The sequence below is a fragment of the Bos indicus genome, chromosome 3 (genome assembly GCF_029378745.1).
Source record: "Bos indicus isolate NIAB-ARS_2022 breed Sahiwal x Tharparkar chromosome 3, NIAB-ARS_B.indTharparkar_mat_pri_1.0, whole genome shotgun sequence".
Classification (NCBI taxonomy): domain Eukaryota; kingdom Metazoa; phylum Chordata; class Mammalia; order Artiodactyla; family Bovidae; genus Bos; species Bos indicus.
In genome coordinates, this window is record NC_091762.1 from 7,860,460 (window position 1) to 7,875,728 (window position 15,269).

Below are 15,269 nucleotides of genomic sequence, written 5' to 3' on the forward strand. Positions count from 1 at the left end.
CACTGGCAAATACTAATTATCACTCAAAAAAGATACTGTTTTGTCAATTCCCCTGGCAACAATATAAATTACAAGGCAGAGGTTTTATCTAGTTTGTTCAGTGTATCACCAAATTGCATACAACAGGTGCTTGGTAACTATTAACTGAACTGACAAGTATAAATTCAAGTAAAATCTACATAATTCTCTGTGTCAGATGCCACAGTGTCATGGATAGGTAACTTGAACAGCATGAAACGGCTGCTACTCAACTACTTTTTACCTACAAAGAGGCAAAGGTTCAACCTAATTGCTTTTAATAATCTTTCTGGAAAACATTACAAAGTAAAGAGGTAAACAGCTATTATGAAAGCTAAGACAGAAACGGAGAAATTTTTTCTCCTAAAAAAAAATGTATTAAATGAAAGTTGCCAAAGGCTCCAGGTCCTATTCTGAGATACTCTCAAGAGTCAACTGTAACAGTCCCACCCTTTTAAAGAGGATGGTGATTCACACTTCTTTGTATTTAAAGTAACTTCCATGTTGGTGTTTATGTACATATAGATATACTCACATGTGAAGATATGTAATATGTATTAAGAACATGGACTACTTTATTAGCTATTTCTGATCTCATGTAAATGTTCAAACATCTAATCAGGTACAATTCTAACTATTATCAATGAGTAAAATAAATTCATCTCCAGAGATCACATTAAAAAGCTAATCTGGACATATTACCTTTCCCAATACTCTTAACACACCAGGCTAAAAAGGTGACTGATATGCAGTTACCCCACATTTAATTTTCTTCATCATTAGAAACATACCTAACATTAATATATTTCTTTAAGCAGATTACTTCCAAAAGTATCTTAAACACATTTTTCTAAAAACTCAGATAACTGGGATTCCAGAACAAAAGTAGAAAAAAGACATTTTAGTCAGCATTTTACTGATGTCCTTTCCTTCTACATTTCCAAGAAAAATCCAGACTTACGTGGCTTTACTAATGTCCCTTAAAAGAAAATGTCAAAACACATCCAAGAAAATTTGCTTTACATTTCTAGAAATAAAAGGATGTCACTTAAATATGACAGTTTTAAATTTTTGGACATTATTCTGTCCATCTAGACCTGAAGAATTCTTAACTAACATTCCAAAAATCACAACTGTAAGGAAGTGACGTATGTGTAATTATGGCTGATTTGCATTTTTCTATAGCAGAAACCAACACAAGATTGTAAAGCAATTTTCCTCCAATTAAAAAATAAATTTTTAAAAAAGATGGGGAAAAAATCACAACTTTTAATATATATGAAATAAAGAAAGTATCCAGGTTATAGAAGATTTTAATATCAAAGTATAATTTACATGATTAAAAAGTTCTGATTTCTATACAAAGTATTCTACGTAGACAGTAATAAGAAGCTGACAATGTATAATTTCTAAGTAACATCAAGTGATTTTATCTTCTCACATTGCAAATGAAATGTTAACAGCCTAAAAACTACACAATCTGCCACGGATGACAATAAGGAAGAGCAGCACATATCAGCAAGTCATCACATGTAACGAGTTCCTGTTTCTCTTGTTTGTGATCCCCACATTGGCAGCGTTTTCGTTTCGTCCACTCTGCTCTTATGTATTTGAAAAGCGGGTGCTATCCATCTGCCACATGAGCACTGTTCACCATACCAGTTGAAAGAACCCAACTTGGCATTGCATTTGGGGCAGAGAAGCTAAAAGAAAACAGATGTGTTACTTCTTCTCTCACTTTTATATAAAACAAGTAATTATCTTTGGTAACACAGGATATAAAACAGTTAAGACATGGCTCATAGTTTCAAGGAGTTGATGATCTAACCAGTGAGAGGAAACGTAATGGCAATTTATTATAAGGGATAGTAGACTGCAATAATTCTTAAGTATGTTGTACTCTGGGAGTACAGAGAAGGAATAGATTAATTCCAGAATGAAAGGAGAAAGGTGAAGACTGAGGCATGAAACAGAAGGCTTCATGACTGTGGCATATATGTTGACTTTTTTTTTTACCTAAAGACTTAAATTTTTATTTCTAATTAGCTAGTACTAAGACTAGAGCATTTCAAGCAAACAGTACAGACATGAGCATACCTGATCCACACTTTAAATACAGTGTCATCATAAACAAGATGAGACAGAAAAATCTTTCATTATCCACACACCATATTATGTGTTTACTTTTAAACCAACTATAAAGTTTGTACATAAAACTCAGAACTAAAATTGATTACATAACTATCTACAAGTTTTTAGTTTGACAAAATATACCACATTCCTCAAAACAATTAAACATAGAGTTACTGTATGAACCAGTAATTCCAATTCTGGGTATATTTTCAAAATAAAAGCAGGGACCCAAACAGGTATTTGTATATCCATGTTCATAGCAGCATTATTTCCAATACCCAAAGGGAGGAAGCAACCCAGATATCCGTGGATAGATGAGTAGACAAAAAAAATGTGGTATACACATAAAATGGAAGACTATTCAGCAGTAAAAAGGAAGGAAACTGACGCACGCTGCAACATGGATGAACCTTGAGGACATTATGCCAAGTGCAATAAGCCAGCCACAAATTTATGAGGCACCTGGAGGAGTCACATTCATAAAAGCAGAGAGTAGAACAGTGGTTGCCAGGGACTGGGGAGGCGGGGGTGGGGATTAGTGTTTAAGGGGTAATTAGTTAATTAGTGTTTAATGGGTATGGCATTTCAACTGGGGAAGATGGTGGTGATGGTTGCACAATGTGAACATTCTCAATACTACTGAATTACACACTAAAAATAGTTAAAATGGTAAATTTATGTTATGACTATTTTACCATAATTTAAAAAAACCACATTCATAATATATGTATGTCAGACCATTTGTGCCGTACACCTTCAACTTATACAATGCTGTATATCAATTATATCTCAATAAACTGAAAAAAAAAAAACAAAAAAAAACTGTGTATCTCAAAGCTGAGATAAGCAACAGACTGGATAAAACACCTGCATTATGTGAAACACTAGACGACATAAACAGCTCCTAAATTCCTTAGAAAAAGACAAAACCCATTGAAATGCACCAAGGATATGAGGAAATTTCCTGCGAAACAAAGTATAAATGGCTGATAAGTACATAAGGATGTTGGTCTCAGCAGTAGTCATAGAGATTCAAATTAAGACACCTTAGGATTAACATTTTTCATCTCATAGACAGACAAAACCTTACTGATTTTATAATATCCATATGCCAACGGTATGGGGAAGTGAGTACATGCATTCAACGTTAGTGAAAGGCAAATTTGTGTGGGCATTGTTAAGGTTGGCCCAGAATATTAGTAATATTTTAAAATGTACACTCTTCAAGCCAGGAATTCCACTTTTAGGTATATATTCTATAATAAAGGTACAAAGAAGTATGCACAAATGTGACCTAGAATATGTCACAAAAAAATAAAATAAGTGCCTTTATCTTGGATGCTTTCCAGATTAAATACAAGCAGCAAGGGAATTCCCTGGGCATCCAATGGTTAAGACTATGCTTTCACTGCTGAGGGCCAAGGTTCAATTCCTGGTCAGCAAACCAGGATCCCACAAGCCACAAGTGGCAGCCAAGATAAATAAAAGCAGCAAGGCATAAACATAAGCCACAAAAAAAAAAACGATAAAGTGGACTTCAACAAATAGTATCAAGAGTCAGAAGTGACTGCTGTACAAGGTTTATTTGGTAGCGATAACAATGGTGACAGATTCTAAAACCTGTGAACATACTAAAAACCACTGAAAACATACTAAACATACTAAAAACCACGTACACTTTCCATGGGTGAATTATATTGCAAGTGAATTATATCTCAATAAAGCAGCAGCATCTGAAAACATGGGTTTGAATATAGGGTACCCCCTTCTAGGCAAGACATTAACTAATGTAAATTAAGTTTCCTCATATATAAAATGTGAATATATATCTGCTCTATTTTATAAAATTATTGTATTCTTCAAATGAAATACAGTGAGAGTTTCATAAAAACTCACTATACAAACTTAGATAATCTTTAAACATCATTACCTCTTAGATTAAGAATATCTTTACATTAATATCAAGTAAACCTAAAAAGAGTTGTAGTGGTCACATGATGCTCATATGAGCTGCATTCTTTACAATTAGTAAGAAATGATAAAGAATCTCATAACAAATATATAAAACTGAAAGAATCAAGAAAACAGAGATACATAGAGCCAAAGGAGAAAACGGAAGATTAAGAAGAAATTTTAAATCTAACTTTAAAATCTGTGATTTGCCCTATTTCTTACAAAGCTCAAGTTCTGCTAAATATATTCTAGTTTGTCTTAATTTGAAAAAATATAAACAATAGCCTTAAAAGGAATTAACTGAGACCAAAAGCTCTCAACCAGAAAGTGGATCACTGTTTTAGATCATCTGGTTTTTAATTAACTAATTTATCTTTGATAGAATCTTGCCTATCCTACAGAGATATAATCTTTAGAAAGAAAGCAGTTAAGATGGAGTAAAACACTAAAGCATGGTTTAAAATGAAAGAAGGAACAAAATACAGATGACATAATAAAACTAAAGAAAGTAAAATGTGTTCTCACCTGTCCATCCATCACTCCCAACAAAGTGGATTCCATCCACTGTACAGGTTCAATGAAGTAAGATGTACACTGAGCCTGACTCCCTGCGGAAAGCATGGGGGATGCCGTCATCCTCTTGTGGGCAAAGGCTATAGGACCACTTCCTTCATTATGATCCAAAACGCTAGAACTTCTAAATAAAGATCGCCTGCAACCCCCAAACAAACAAAAACATTAATGATTTCCAAAAGAATGGAAAAATAGATTAAAAGTGCAGTTATTTCTTAGAGGGCAAATTAATATAACAAAGATTATGCTATTTTAATTTTTGATAACCTCTACAAGTAACCAGATAACTTTTAAGAATTCATATTCTCCTTGAAATCAGATCTGAATATGAAATTTCTATATTATTCCATTAAACAATCTTCCTACAAGATTTTAAGAAACTGAAACTTTCAGTACTTTTCTACTGAGACAAAGTAAAATCTCCAGAGGATACAAAATATTTTACCTGCACTTTCTACATTTGTAGAGACCCCCATCTTTCAATCCTTGTGAAATGGCAGATGGGTCAACAGCAAAGAGTTCTTGAGGTAAGTTCTGCAATTCTACGTAACATAAAACATATCCACTTGTCAAAATCAACTCTACATTTTCAGACAAATTCAGTTTGTGTCAAATTGAGGCAAGTTGCTCAGTGGTAAAGAATCCACATGCCAATACAGAAGACAAAGGTTCAATCTGTAGGTTGGGAAGATCCCCGGGAGAAGGAAATGGCAACCCACTCTGGTATTCTTGCCTGGGAAATCCCATGGACAGAGAAGCCAGTCCATGGGGTCACAAGACAGTCAGACACAACTTAGCAACTAAACAACAAAATGCTAATCTCAGAAATTAAAAAAAATCTCCCGTGTTGAGGAACGAGGACGAGGTGGGACAGCACAGTGATGCAGCCCTTGGCTTCCAGGCACAGACTGCCTGACTTCAAGTTCGAGCCAGCCATTTACAAACCATGTGACCCTGAACAAGCTATTTCTTGCTAAACCATGGTTTCAAAATGAAATAAAAGTACCTGCTTCAAAAGTGAAATAATGCACCTGAAGCATCTGGTCTCAGAGTAAACCACATCTACAAAGGACTGAATGTGCTGTGCTTCGTTGCTCAGTTGTGTCTGACTCTTTGCAACCCCATGGACTATATAGCCCGCCAGGCTCCTTAGTCCATGGGATTTCCGAAAGCGAGAATACTGGAGTAGGTTGTGATGACCTCCTCCAGGGGATCTTCCCAACCCAGGGATGGAACCCAGGTCTCCGGCATTGTGGGCAGATCCTTTACCCAGGCTGAGCCACCAGGGACGCCCAAAAAGGACTGAATACATACTGCCAATTATTACTTACCTGGATACTTCTCTGTAACCTTTTGTAAACGATATTGTTTATAAACTGCACTGGAGGTATCCACTTCACAGCCCATTGCCTGGTATAATTTCAGTTGCCACTCAAACCCCTCATTCATCCTGCAAGGGCAAACAGATACAGAGTTAAATTTTCTTTAAATAAATAAAACTGCATCACAAAAGCAGAATTATTACTGTATCAAGTAACTCACTTGGCCTCTGGCTTGACAGTCTTAAGGTTTTCATAGGCTTCTTCAAAGGTAAGCTGGTCAGTCTTCATCATAAAAGCAGTTATTACAGTCACACTTCGACTGACCCCTGTATGACTGAAAAAGAAACCTTTAAAATATCAAATAGCAACAATTACAAAAACAAAAAAACCCACCCCTATAAATGGTAAAGTTTGGGTCCACTTCTTGTCTGCTTCTTCTACTCAAGTAAATCCTATGCCTCTGAAATACTACTGCTACACAAAAGAAGTATTCCTTGATTTCCTTATTCACTTTTAATTCTGAACCATGTGAATGTACTACCTACTGAAAAATAATTATACTAATTTTTTAACACCTCACAATGCCTTCAGATAAGAAAGCCTTCCTCAGCGATCAATGCAAAGAAATAGAGGAAAACAAAAGAATGGGAAAGACTAGAGATCTCTTCAAGAAAATTGGAGATACCAAGGGAACATTTCATGCAAAGATGGGCTCGATAAAGGACAGAAATGGTATGGACCTAACAGAAGCAGAAGATATTAAGAAGAGGTGGCAAGAATACACAGAAGAACTGTACAAAAAAGCTTCACGAGCCAGATAATCACAATGATGTGATCCCTCACCTAAAGCCAGACATCCTGGAATGCAAAGTCAAGTGGGCCTTGGGAGGCATCACTACGAACAAAGCTAGTGGAGGTGATGGAATTCCAGTTGAGCTATTTCAAATCCTGAAAGATGATGCTGTGAAAGTGCGGCACTCAATATGCCAGCAAATTTGGAAAACTCAGCAGTGGCCACAGGACTGTAAAAGGTAAGTTTTCATTCCAATCCCAAAGAAAGGCAATGCCAAAGAATGCTCAAACTACCACACAATTGCACTCATCTCACAGGCTAGTAAAGTAATGCTCAAAATTCTCCAAGCTAGGCTTCAGCAATAAGTGAACCGTGAACTTCCAGATGTTCAAGCTGGTTTTAGAAAAGGCAGAGGAACCACAGGTCAAATTGCCAACATCCGCTGGATGAAAAAAGCAAGAGAGTTCCAGAAAAACATCTATTTCTGCTTTATTGACTATGCCAAAGCCTTTGACTGTGTGAATCATAATAAACTGTAGAAAATTCTAAAAGACATGGGAGTATCAGACCACCTGACCTGCCTCTTGAGAAACTTATATGCAGGTCAGGAAGGCACAGTTAGAACTGGACATGGAACAACACACTGGTTCCAAATGGGAAAAGGAGTACGTCAAGGCTGTGTACTGTCAGCCTGCTTATTTAACTTATACTCAGAGTACATCATGAGAAACGCTGGGCTGGAAAAAGCACATCTGGAATCAAGATTGCCAGGAGAAATATCAATAACCTCAGATATGCAGATGACACCACCCTTATGACAGAAAGTGAAGAGAAACTAAAAAGCCTCTTGATGAAAGTGAAAGAGGAGAGTGAAAAAGTTGGCTTAAAGCTCAACATTCAGAAAACTAAGATCACGTCATCTGGTTCCATCACTTCATGGGAAATAGATGGGGAAACAGTGTCAGACTTTGTTTTTAGGGGCTCCAAAATCACTGCAGATGGTGATTGCAGCCATGGAATTAAAAGACGCTTACTCCTTGGAAGGAAAGTTATGACCAACTTAGATAGCATATTGAAAAGCAGAGACATTACTTTGCCAACAAAGGTCCGTCTAGTCAAGGCTATGGTTTTTCCAGTGGTCATGTATGGATGTGAGAGTTGGACTGTGAAGAAAGCTGAGCACTGAAGAATTGATGCTTTTGAACTGTGGTGTTGGAAAAGACTCTTGAGAGTCCCTTGGACTGCAAGGAGATCCAACCAGTCCATTCTGAAGGAGATCAGCCCTGGGATTTCTTTGGAAGGAATGATGCTAAAGCTGAAACTCCAGTACTTTGGCCACCTCATGCGAAGAGTTGACTCATTGGAAAAGACTCTGATGCTGGGAGGGACTGGGGGCAGGAGGAGAAGGGGACAACAGAGGATGAGATGGCTGGATGGCATCACTGACTCGATGGACTGAGTCTGAGTGAACTCCGGGAGTTGGTGATAGGGAGGCCTGGCCTGCTGCAATTCATGGAGTCGAAAAGAGTCGGACACGACTGAACGACTGAACTGAACTGAATGGCTTCAGAACAAATCTAAACTCTTTTGCTCTTGGTTTTAAAGGCCCTGGAGATCTGGTCCCAAACTTCTATTTTATCTTTATGTAATATTTATAACAAAGGCTGGCTGTAAAATTGCTGACTCAGTAAGCGTAAACTGTTGTTATTATACTCCTTCTGCCACTGCTACGTCCTAATCAATTTTTCTCTCCCCAAATCTCCCCTACATTGGCCACGCCTGCCCCAAACAAGAACAATGAAAATAGCCTGCTCTCCCTCTTAAGTCTGAATAACCTTAACCTCTGTTCATCTCTCTTACTACACACCTCGCATCCCAGTCTGCATTTCCTCAGTATGTGTCTGGCTACTCGAGAAGAGATTTAAACTCTTTAGGTGTAGAGACTTAGTCATTTATCTGAAGATTCCTCCTACCCTGGAAAACTCAGCGGCTGCAGAATGACCCAACATAAACAAAATGACCCAACATAAACAAAATGAATGAAAAGCCTGCGCTTCGTCAGGGGACCGCGTCCCGCCCACTCCTCTCTCTGACACAAGCCTACGGAAGAGGGAGCTGGGACAGCCCTCTGGTCCTCTTCTGGGCCCTGGGAGGGAAAGGGTGAGGTGGGCCAGGGTAGAAGCGTGGCGAGGTTGCTCTCCCCACGGACCCGACCACTCACCAGTGCACCAGCACCGCGCGGCCCTCGGCGCGAGCCTGGACAATGAAGGCCACACAGCGGTCCAGATGACTGAGCAGGTCGGTCTCAGGTTTGTCCAGCGCTGGCACGAAGAGACTCCGTAGACCCTCGACCCCAGCCCCCGTTTTGAAGTTAGGCTCCTCCGAGTCCACCGTCAGCACTGCCGTGACGCCCGCCTCCCTCAGGTGGTCTGGCTCCGCGACGGCCGCGGCTCCACCCAAGAACAGCCCCGGACGCACTTCCAGCATATGCCTGGCAGAGCTGGCCCGGCTCTGGCTGCCGATCTGGTGCTCGCAGCCATTGCTCCCGTCCTGCGCCTCCAACATGGCGGCGCCCGGGGGCCGGGCAGCGGCTGGCCCTACCACCGAGTAGGCAATCGGCTAGAACGTCCTTACTTTAGGCCCAGCCGGCTGAGTTGCGCCGCTGCTGCCTCGGAGGGTTTCGTCGACCGCCGGAATGTGGATTTACTGGGGAAGGTGACGTGACTTCGGCCTGGGCGGAGCTAAACCCCATTCGCAGCGGCTTCTGAACCCTAACGCAAATACCTACAGGGTTTCTCAGGCTCTTAGGGCTGAGATTTTTATAGATTTCTGCAGAAGCAGAAAATGGATTCAAGTTGAAATGATGGTCACACCAACTGAGTCAGTACCATAATCTTATGCATTTGAAATACAACGCTTTTCCAGTACGTATGAAATCATTTGTTTGTAGTTCTTCTCTTGTAACCTTTTACTTTTTTTTTCTTTTTGCCCCCTCCTTTTTTTTATTGGTATGTGACTTCTTGTTGGTGTATATTCTGTATGTTTGAAAATATTGATCCCATGGTTTTGTGTCAGTGCACTCCAAAGACCACCAAGAATCCACGTGTAGTTTTAAATAAATTGAGTTTATTACTCAATCATGAACTGTAGAATTTTGGGAAATGCAGGTCTTAAGAGAATGTTGCTGCTGCTGCTAAGTCACGTCAGTCGTGTCCGACTCTGTGAGACCCCACAGACAGCAGCCCACCAGGCTCCCGTCCCTGGGATTCTCCAGGCAAGAACACTGGAGTGGGTTGCCATTTCCTTCTCCAGTGCATGAAAGTGAAAAGTGAAAGTTAAGTCGCTCAGTCATGTACGACTCTTAGCGACCCCGTGGACTGCAGCCTACCAGTCTCCTCGGTCCATGGGATTTCCCAAGCAAGAGTACTGGAGTGGGGTGCCTTGCTGCTGCTGCTGCTAAGTCACTTTAGTCGTGTCTGACTCTGTGCCACCCCAGAGTCGGCAGCCCACCAGGCTCCCCCATCCCTGGTATTCTCCAGGCAAGTGGGGTGCCTTCAGATCAGATCAGATCAGTCGCTCAGTCATGTCCGACTCTATGCGACCCCATGAATCGCAGCACGCCAGGCCTCCCTGTCCATCACCAACTCCCGGAGTTCACTCAGACTCACATCCATCGAGTCGGTGATGCCATCCAGCCATCTCATCCTCTGTCGTCCCCTTCTCCTCCTGCCCCCAATCCCTCCCAGCATCAGTCTTTTCCAATGAGTCAACTCTTCGCATGAGGTGGCCAAAGTACTGGAGTTTCAGCTTCAGCATCATTCCTTCCAAAGAAATCCCAGGGCTCATCTCCTTCAGAATGGACTGGTTGGATCTCCTTGCAGTCCAAGGGACCCTCAAGAGTGTTCTCCAACACCACAGTTCAAAGGCATCAATTCTTTGGCGCTCAGCCTTCTTCACAGTCCAACTCTCACATCCATACACGACCATAGGAAAAACCATAGCCTTGACTAGACGAACCTTTGTTGGAAAGTAAAGTCTCTGCTTTTGAATATGCTATCTATATTGGTCATAACTTTCCTTGCAAGGAGTAAGTGTCTTTTAATTTCATGGCTGCAGTCACCATCTGTAGTGATTCTGGAGCCCAAAAAAAATAAAGTCTGACACTGTTTCCACTGTTTCCCCATCTATTTCCCATGAAGTGATGGGACCGGATGCCATGATCTTCGTTTTCTGAATGTTGAGCTTTAAGCCAACTTTTTCACTCTCCACTTTCACTTTCATCAAGAGACTTTTGAGTTCCTCTTCACTTTCTGCCATAAGGATGGTGTCATCTGCATATCTGAGGTTATTGCTATTTCTCCCGGCAATCTTGATTCCAGCTTGTTTCTCCAGTCCAGCGTTTCTCATGATGTACTCTGCATAGAAGTTAAATAAACAGGGTGACAATATACAGCCTTGACGAACTCCTTTCCCTCTTTGGAACCAGTCTGTTGTTCCATGTCCAGTTCTAACTGTTGCTTCCTGACCTACATACAAATTTCTCAAGAGGCAGATCGGGTGGTCTGGTATTCCCATCTCTTGAAGAATTTTCCACAGTTTATTGTGATCCACACAGTCAAAGGCTTTGGCATAGCCAATAAAGCAGAAATAGATGCTTTTCTGGAACTCTCTTGCTTTTTCCATGATCCAGCGGATGTTGGCAATTTGATCTCACATATTGCTGAAGCCTGGCTTGGAGAATTTTGAGCATTACTTTACTAGCATATGAGATGAGTGCAATTGTGCAGTAGTTTGAGCATTCTTTGGCATTGCCTTTCTTTGGGATTGGAATGAAAACTGACCTTTTCCAGTCCTGTGGCCACTGATGAGTTTTCCAAATTTGCTGGCATATTGAGTGCAGCACTTTCACAGCATCATCTTTCAGGATTTGGAATACCTCAACTGGAATTCCATCACTTCCACTAGCTTTGTTTGTAGTGATGCTTTCTAAGGCCCACTTGACTTCACATTCCAGGATATCTGGCTCTAGGTCAGTGATCACACCATGGTGATTATCTGGGTCGTGAAGATCTTTTTTGTACAGTTCTTCTGTGTATTCTTGCCACCTCTTCTTAATATCTTCTGCTTCTGTTAGGTCCATACCATTTCTGTCTTAGGAAGATCCTATTACAGGATTTTGGGCTTCCCATGGGGCGCTAGTGGTAAAGAAATCGCCTGCCAGTGCAGGAGACTTAAAAGACCTGGGTTCAATCTCTTGGGTCCAGAAGTTCCTCTGGAGGAGGGCATGGCAACCCACTCCAGTATTCTTGCCTAGAGAATCCCATGGACGGAGGAGCTTGGTGGACTACAGTCCATAGGGTCGCAAAGAGTTAGACACAACTGAAGTGACTTAGCATGCATTAGAGGATCTGAGCTTATATTAAATGGGTTAGGGCTAAGGGGCTGTGGAAGCAGGACTTTGCTCTGGATTGGATGCTGTCAGGAAGTGGGAGTGATTCTATGATTCAGTATGTTAATAAATCTTACCCAAGGGAAAGAAGGCTAGAGAGATGCTAAAGCTGTAACTGGTCAAGAAATAGCAGTCATGGTACTGGCATAAAGAAGGAAACATGGGCCAACGCAACAGAATAGATAACGCAGAAATAAACCCTCACATGTATGCGCAAATGATCTTTGGCAAGGGTACCATGACCAAACAATGGTCTTGTCAACAACTTTTTGGATATGACACCAGAAGCAATACATGGGATTATATCAAACTAAAAAGTTTCTGCACAGCAAAAGAAACAATCAACAAAATGAAAAGGCAATCTACAGAACAGAAAAAAATATCTGCAAACCATATATCTGATAAGGAGTTAATATCCAAAATATACAAAGAACTCATACAAGTCAACTGCAAATAAAAATAGAAAATGGGCAGAGAAACTGAAAAGAGATTTTTTTTTCTAAAGAAGACATACAAATGGCCCACGGGTACATAAAAAGATCCTTAATATCACTACCCAGCAGGGAAATACAAATCAAAACCATGATAAGATATCACCTCACACTTGTTAGTATGACATTAAAAAAAAAAAAAAAAGCAAACAATACGTAGCATGTTGATGAGGCTGGTGGATAAAAGGGAACCCTTGTGCATTGTTGGTGGGACTATAAATGGATACAGCTACTCCGGAAAATGTATGGAAGTTCTTCAAAAACTTAAAAAACAGAGCTACCATATAATGCAGCCATCCCATTTCTGGATATATGTCCAAAGGAAATGAAGTTAGAATCTTACAGAGAGAGCTGTAGTCTCATGTTATTCCCAACAGCCAATACATGGAAGTGACCTAAATGTCCATCTAAGCATGGATGGTAAAGATGTGATTTATATATTATGAAATATTATTTAGCCAAATGAAAGTAGGAAATCCTGCCATTTGTGATAACATGAATAGAACTTTGAAAGCATTATGCTAAGTGAAATAAGTCAGAGAGAGAAAGACAAATATTGCATCATATCACTTATATGTGGTAACTGAAACAGCTAACTCAGAAACAGCATAGAATAATGGTTGCCTAGGGCTGCAGGGAGGAAGAATTGAAGAGTTGTCCAATTGGTATAGAGTTTCTGTTTTTCAAGATGAAATGGTTAAGAGGGTAAATTTTTTTTTCATCATATTTTTTAATAGCAGTCATTTTAGCTAAAATAGAGGGATATTTGGTGTTTTGTAATTGGACAATGTTCATGTTCTGTCTTATTCAGACATAATGATGCTGGTCTTTGTCTTACTTCGTCATGATCTCGGAGTTGCCTTGTCTGATGCTGATTTTCTGTGAAGTTGTTTACGTTCAGCAGGAGAGGAAGAAACACCTAACTGTGAGCGCCTGGCCAGCTGTAGCAGCACTAAGGAAGATCTACTTCATAGTACCAAGCCAGCTCCTGGATGCCAGGGTCTGCTTTCCTCTTTCTCATATATGACTTTATGATTTTCAAAGAGACTGAGACTTGGGGCAGGGACATTTGACCCCCATCTAAGTCAAACGGAGGAAGCAGCAACTACTTGTCCTTGGAAACACTTAAGTGGGCAGCCTGTAGGGATGGAGGAAGAGTGGTACCTTCCCATACTCCCACCACAGGCTCTGAACCTCTTAAGGGTAAGGACTTTGCCTTTTCATCTTTGTATCCCTCACCCCACAGAATTTGGGCTAATGGTGCTGATTATTCCATCTTTTGAATGTTAGAAATGAAAAGGAAAGGAGTACCAGAAAAGACACTGTGCACGTCCCTTTCAGTGTCATATCCTTCCCCATCCCAAAGGCTTTATCTCAAAGTCTCACTCAGTGTTTTTGCTGCAGAGTCATGTTCTCAATCTTCTGAGCCCTTGGTTGAATCAACTCGGCCTTTCTCACTTTATGGTCCTGGAAACATCTCCTTTGTGTCAGGCTCTACAGTAGATGCTGAAGCTACAAAATGAATGAGTCTTTGCCCTCAAGGAACTTAGAGAAAAACTGGAGTAAAAGATAAATAAATAGCCTAGTAGTGTTTTGACAGGAGCAAGGGCAAATCACTAAGAAGAATGCCAGGGGTGGCATGTATGGCATATATGAAAAATACTGAAATATATGTATCAAACTATTAACAATGGTTATTTCTGGGAGCTGACATGAGGAGACGTACATGATAGGGTTTATACACTTCTTCCTGTATAATTTCTTAATACACTTCTTTCTGTATAACAGTACATGAACCGTGAACTTCCAGAAGTTCAAGCTGGATTTAGAAAAGGCAGAGGAACCAGAGATCAAATTGCCAACATCCGCTGGTTCACTGATAAAGCAAGAGAATTCCAGAAAAACATCTACTTCTGCTTTATTGACTATGCCAAAACCTTTGTACGGATCACAACAAACTGGAAAATTCTTCAAGAGATGGGAATACCAGACCACTTGACCTGCCTCCTGAGAAATCTGTTTGCAGGTCAAGAAGCAACAGTTAGAACTGGACATGGAACTACACACTGGTTCCAAATCAGGAAAGCAGTACGTCAAGGCTGTATATTGTCACCCTGTTTATTTAACTTCTATGCAGAGTACATCATGAGAAATGCTGGGTTGGAACTGAACTGTATAATTTGAATCTTTTCAAGAAGTGTTATTAAAATTATTCATTGTTAACAATCATAGATATTTACATTCTGGAAAAATGGTGGAGGGGAGAATTAGGGTTAATCTCCTAGACAATTTGTTCAGTTCAGTCACTTGGTCGTGTCCAACTCTTTGCGACCCCATGAATTGCAGCATGCCAGGCCTCCCTGTCCATCACAAACTCCCGGAATCTACTCAAACTCATATCCATCGAGTCAGTGATGCCATCCAGCCGTCTCATCCTCTGTCGTCCCCTTCTCCTCCTGCCCCCAAGCCCTCCCAGCATCAGGGTCTTTTCCAATGAGTCAACTCCTTGCATGAGGTGGCCAAAGTACTGGAGTTTC

General features: G+C 40.4%; 1 protein-coding gene across 1 annotated transcript; it reads right to left on the reverse strand.

Moving 5' to 3' along the window:
- Positions 1-1,313: 1,313 nt before the first annotated feature.
- On the reverse strand, positions 1,314-9,453 carry DUSP12 (dual specificity phosphatase 12). The gene is made up of 6 exons (XM_019987056.2): positions 9,014-9,453; positions 6,220-6,333; positions 6,009-6,127; positions 5,123-5,219; positions 4,630-4,816; positions 1,314-1,721 (listed from the first exon to the last, which is right to left on the reverse strand). The coding sequence occupies exons 1-6, from the start codon at positions 9,355-9,357 to the stop codon at positions 1,545-1,547; spliced, it is 1,038 nt and encodes a 345-aa protein (XP_019842615.2). The 5' UTR covers positions 9,358-9,453; the 3' UTR covers positions 1,314-1,544.
- Positions 9,454-15,269: the final 5,816 nt, after the last annotated feature.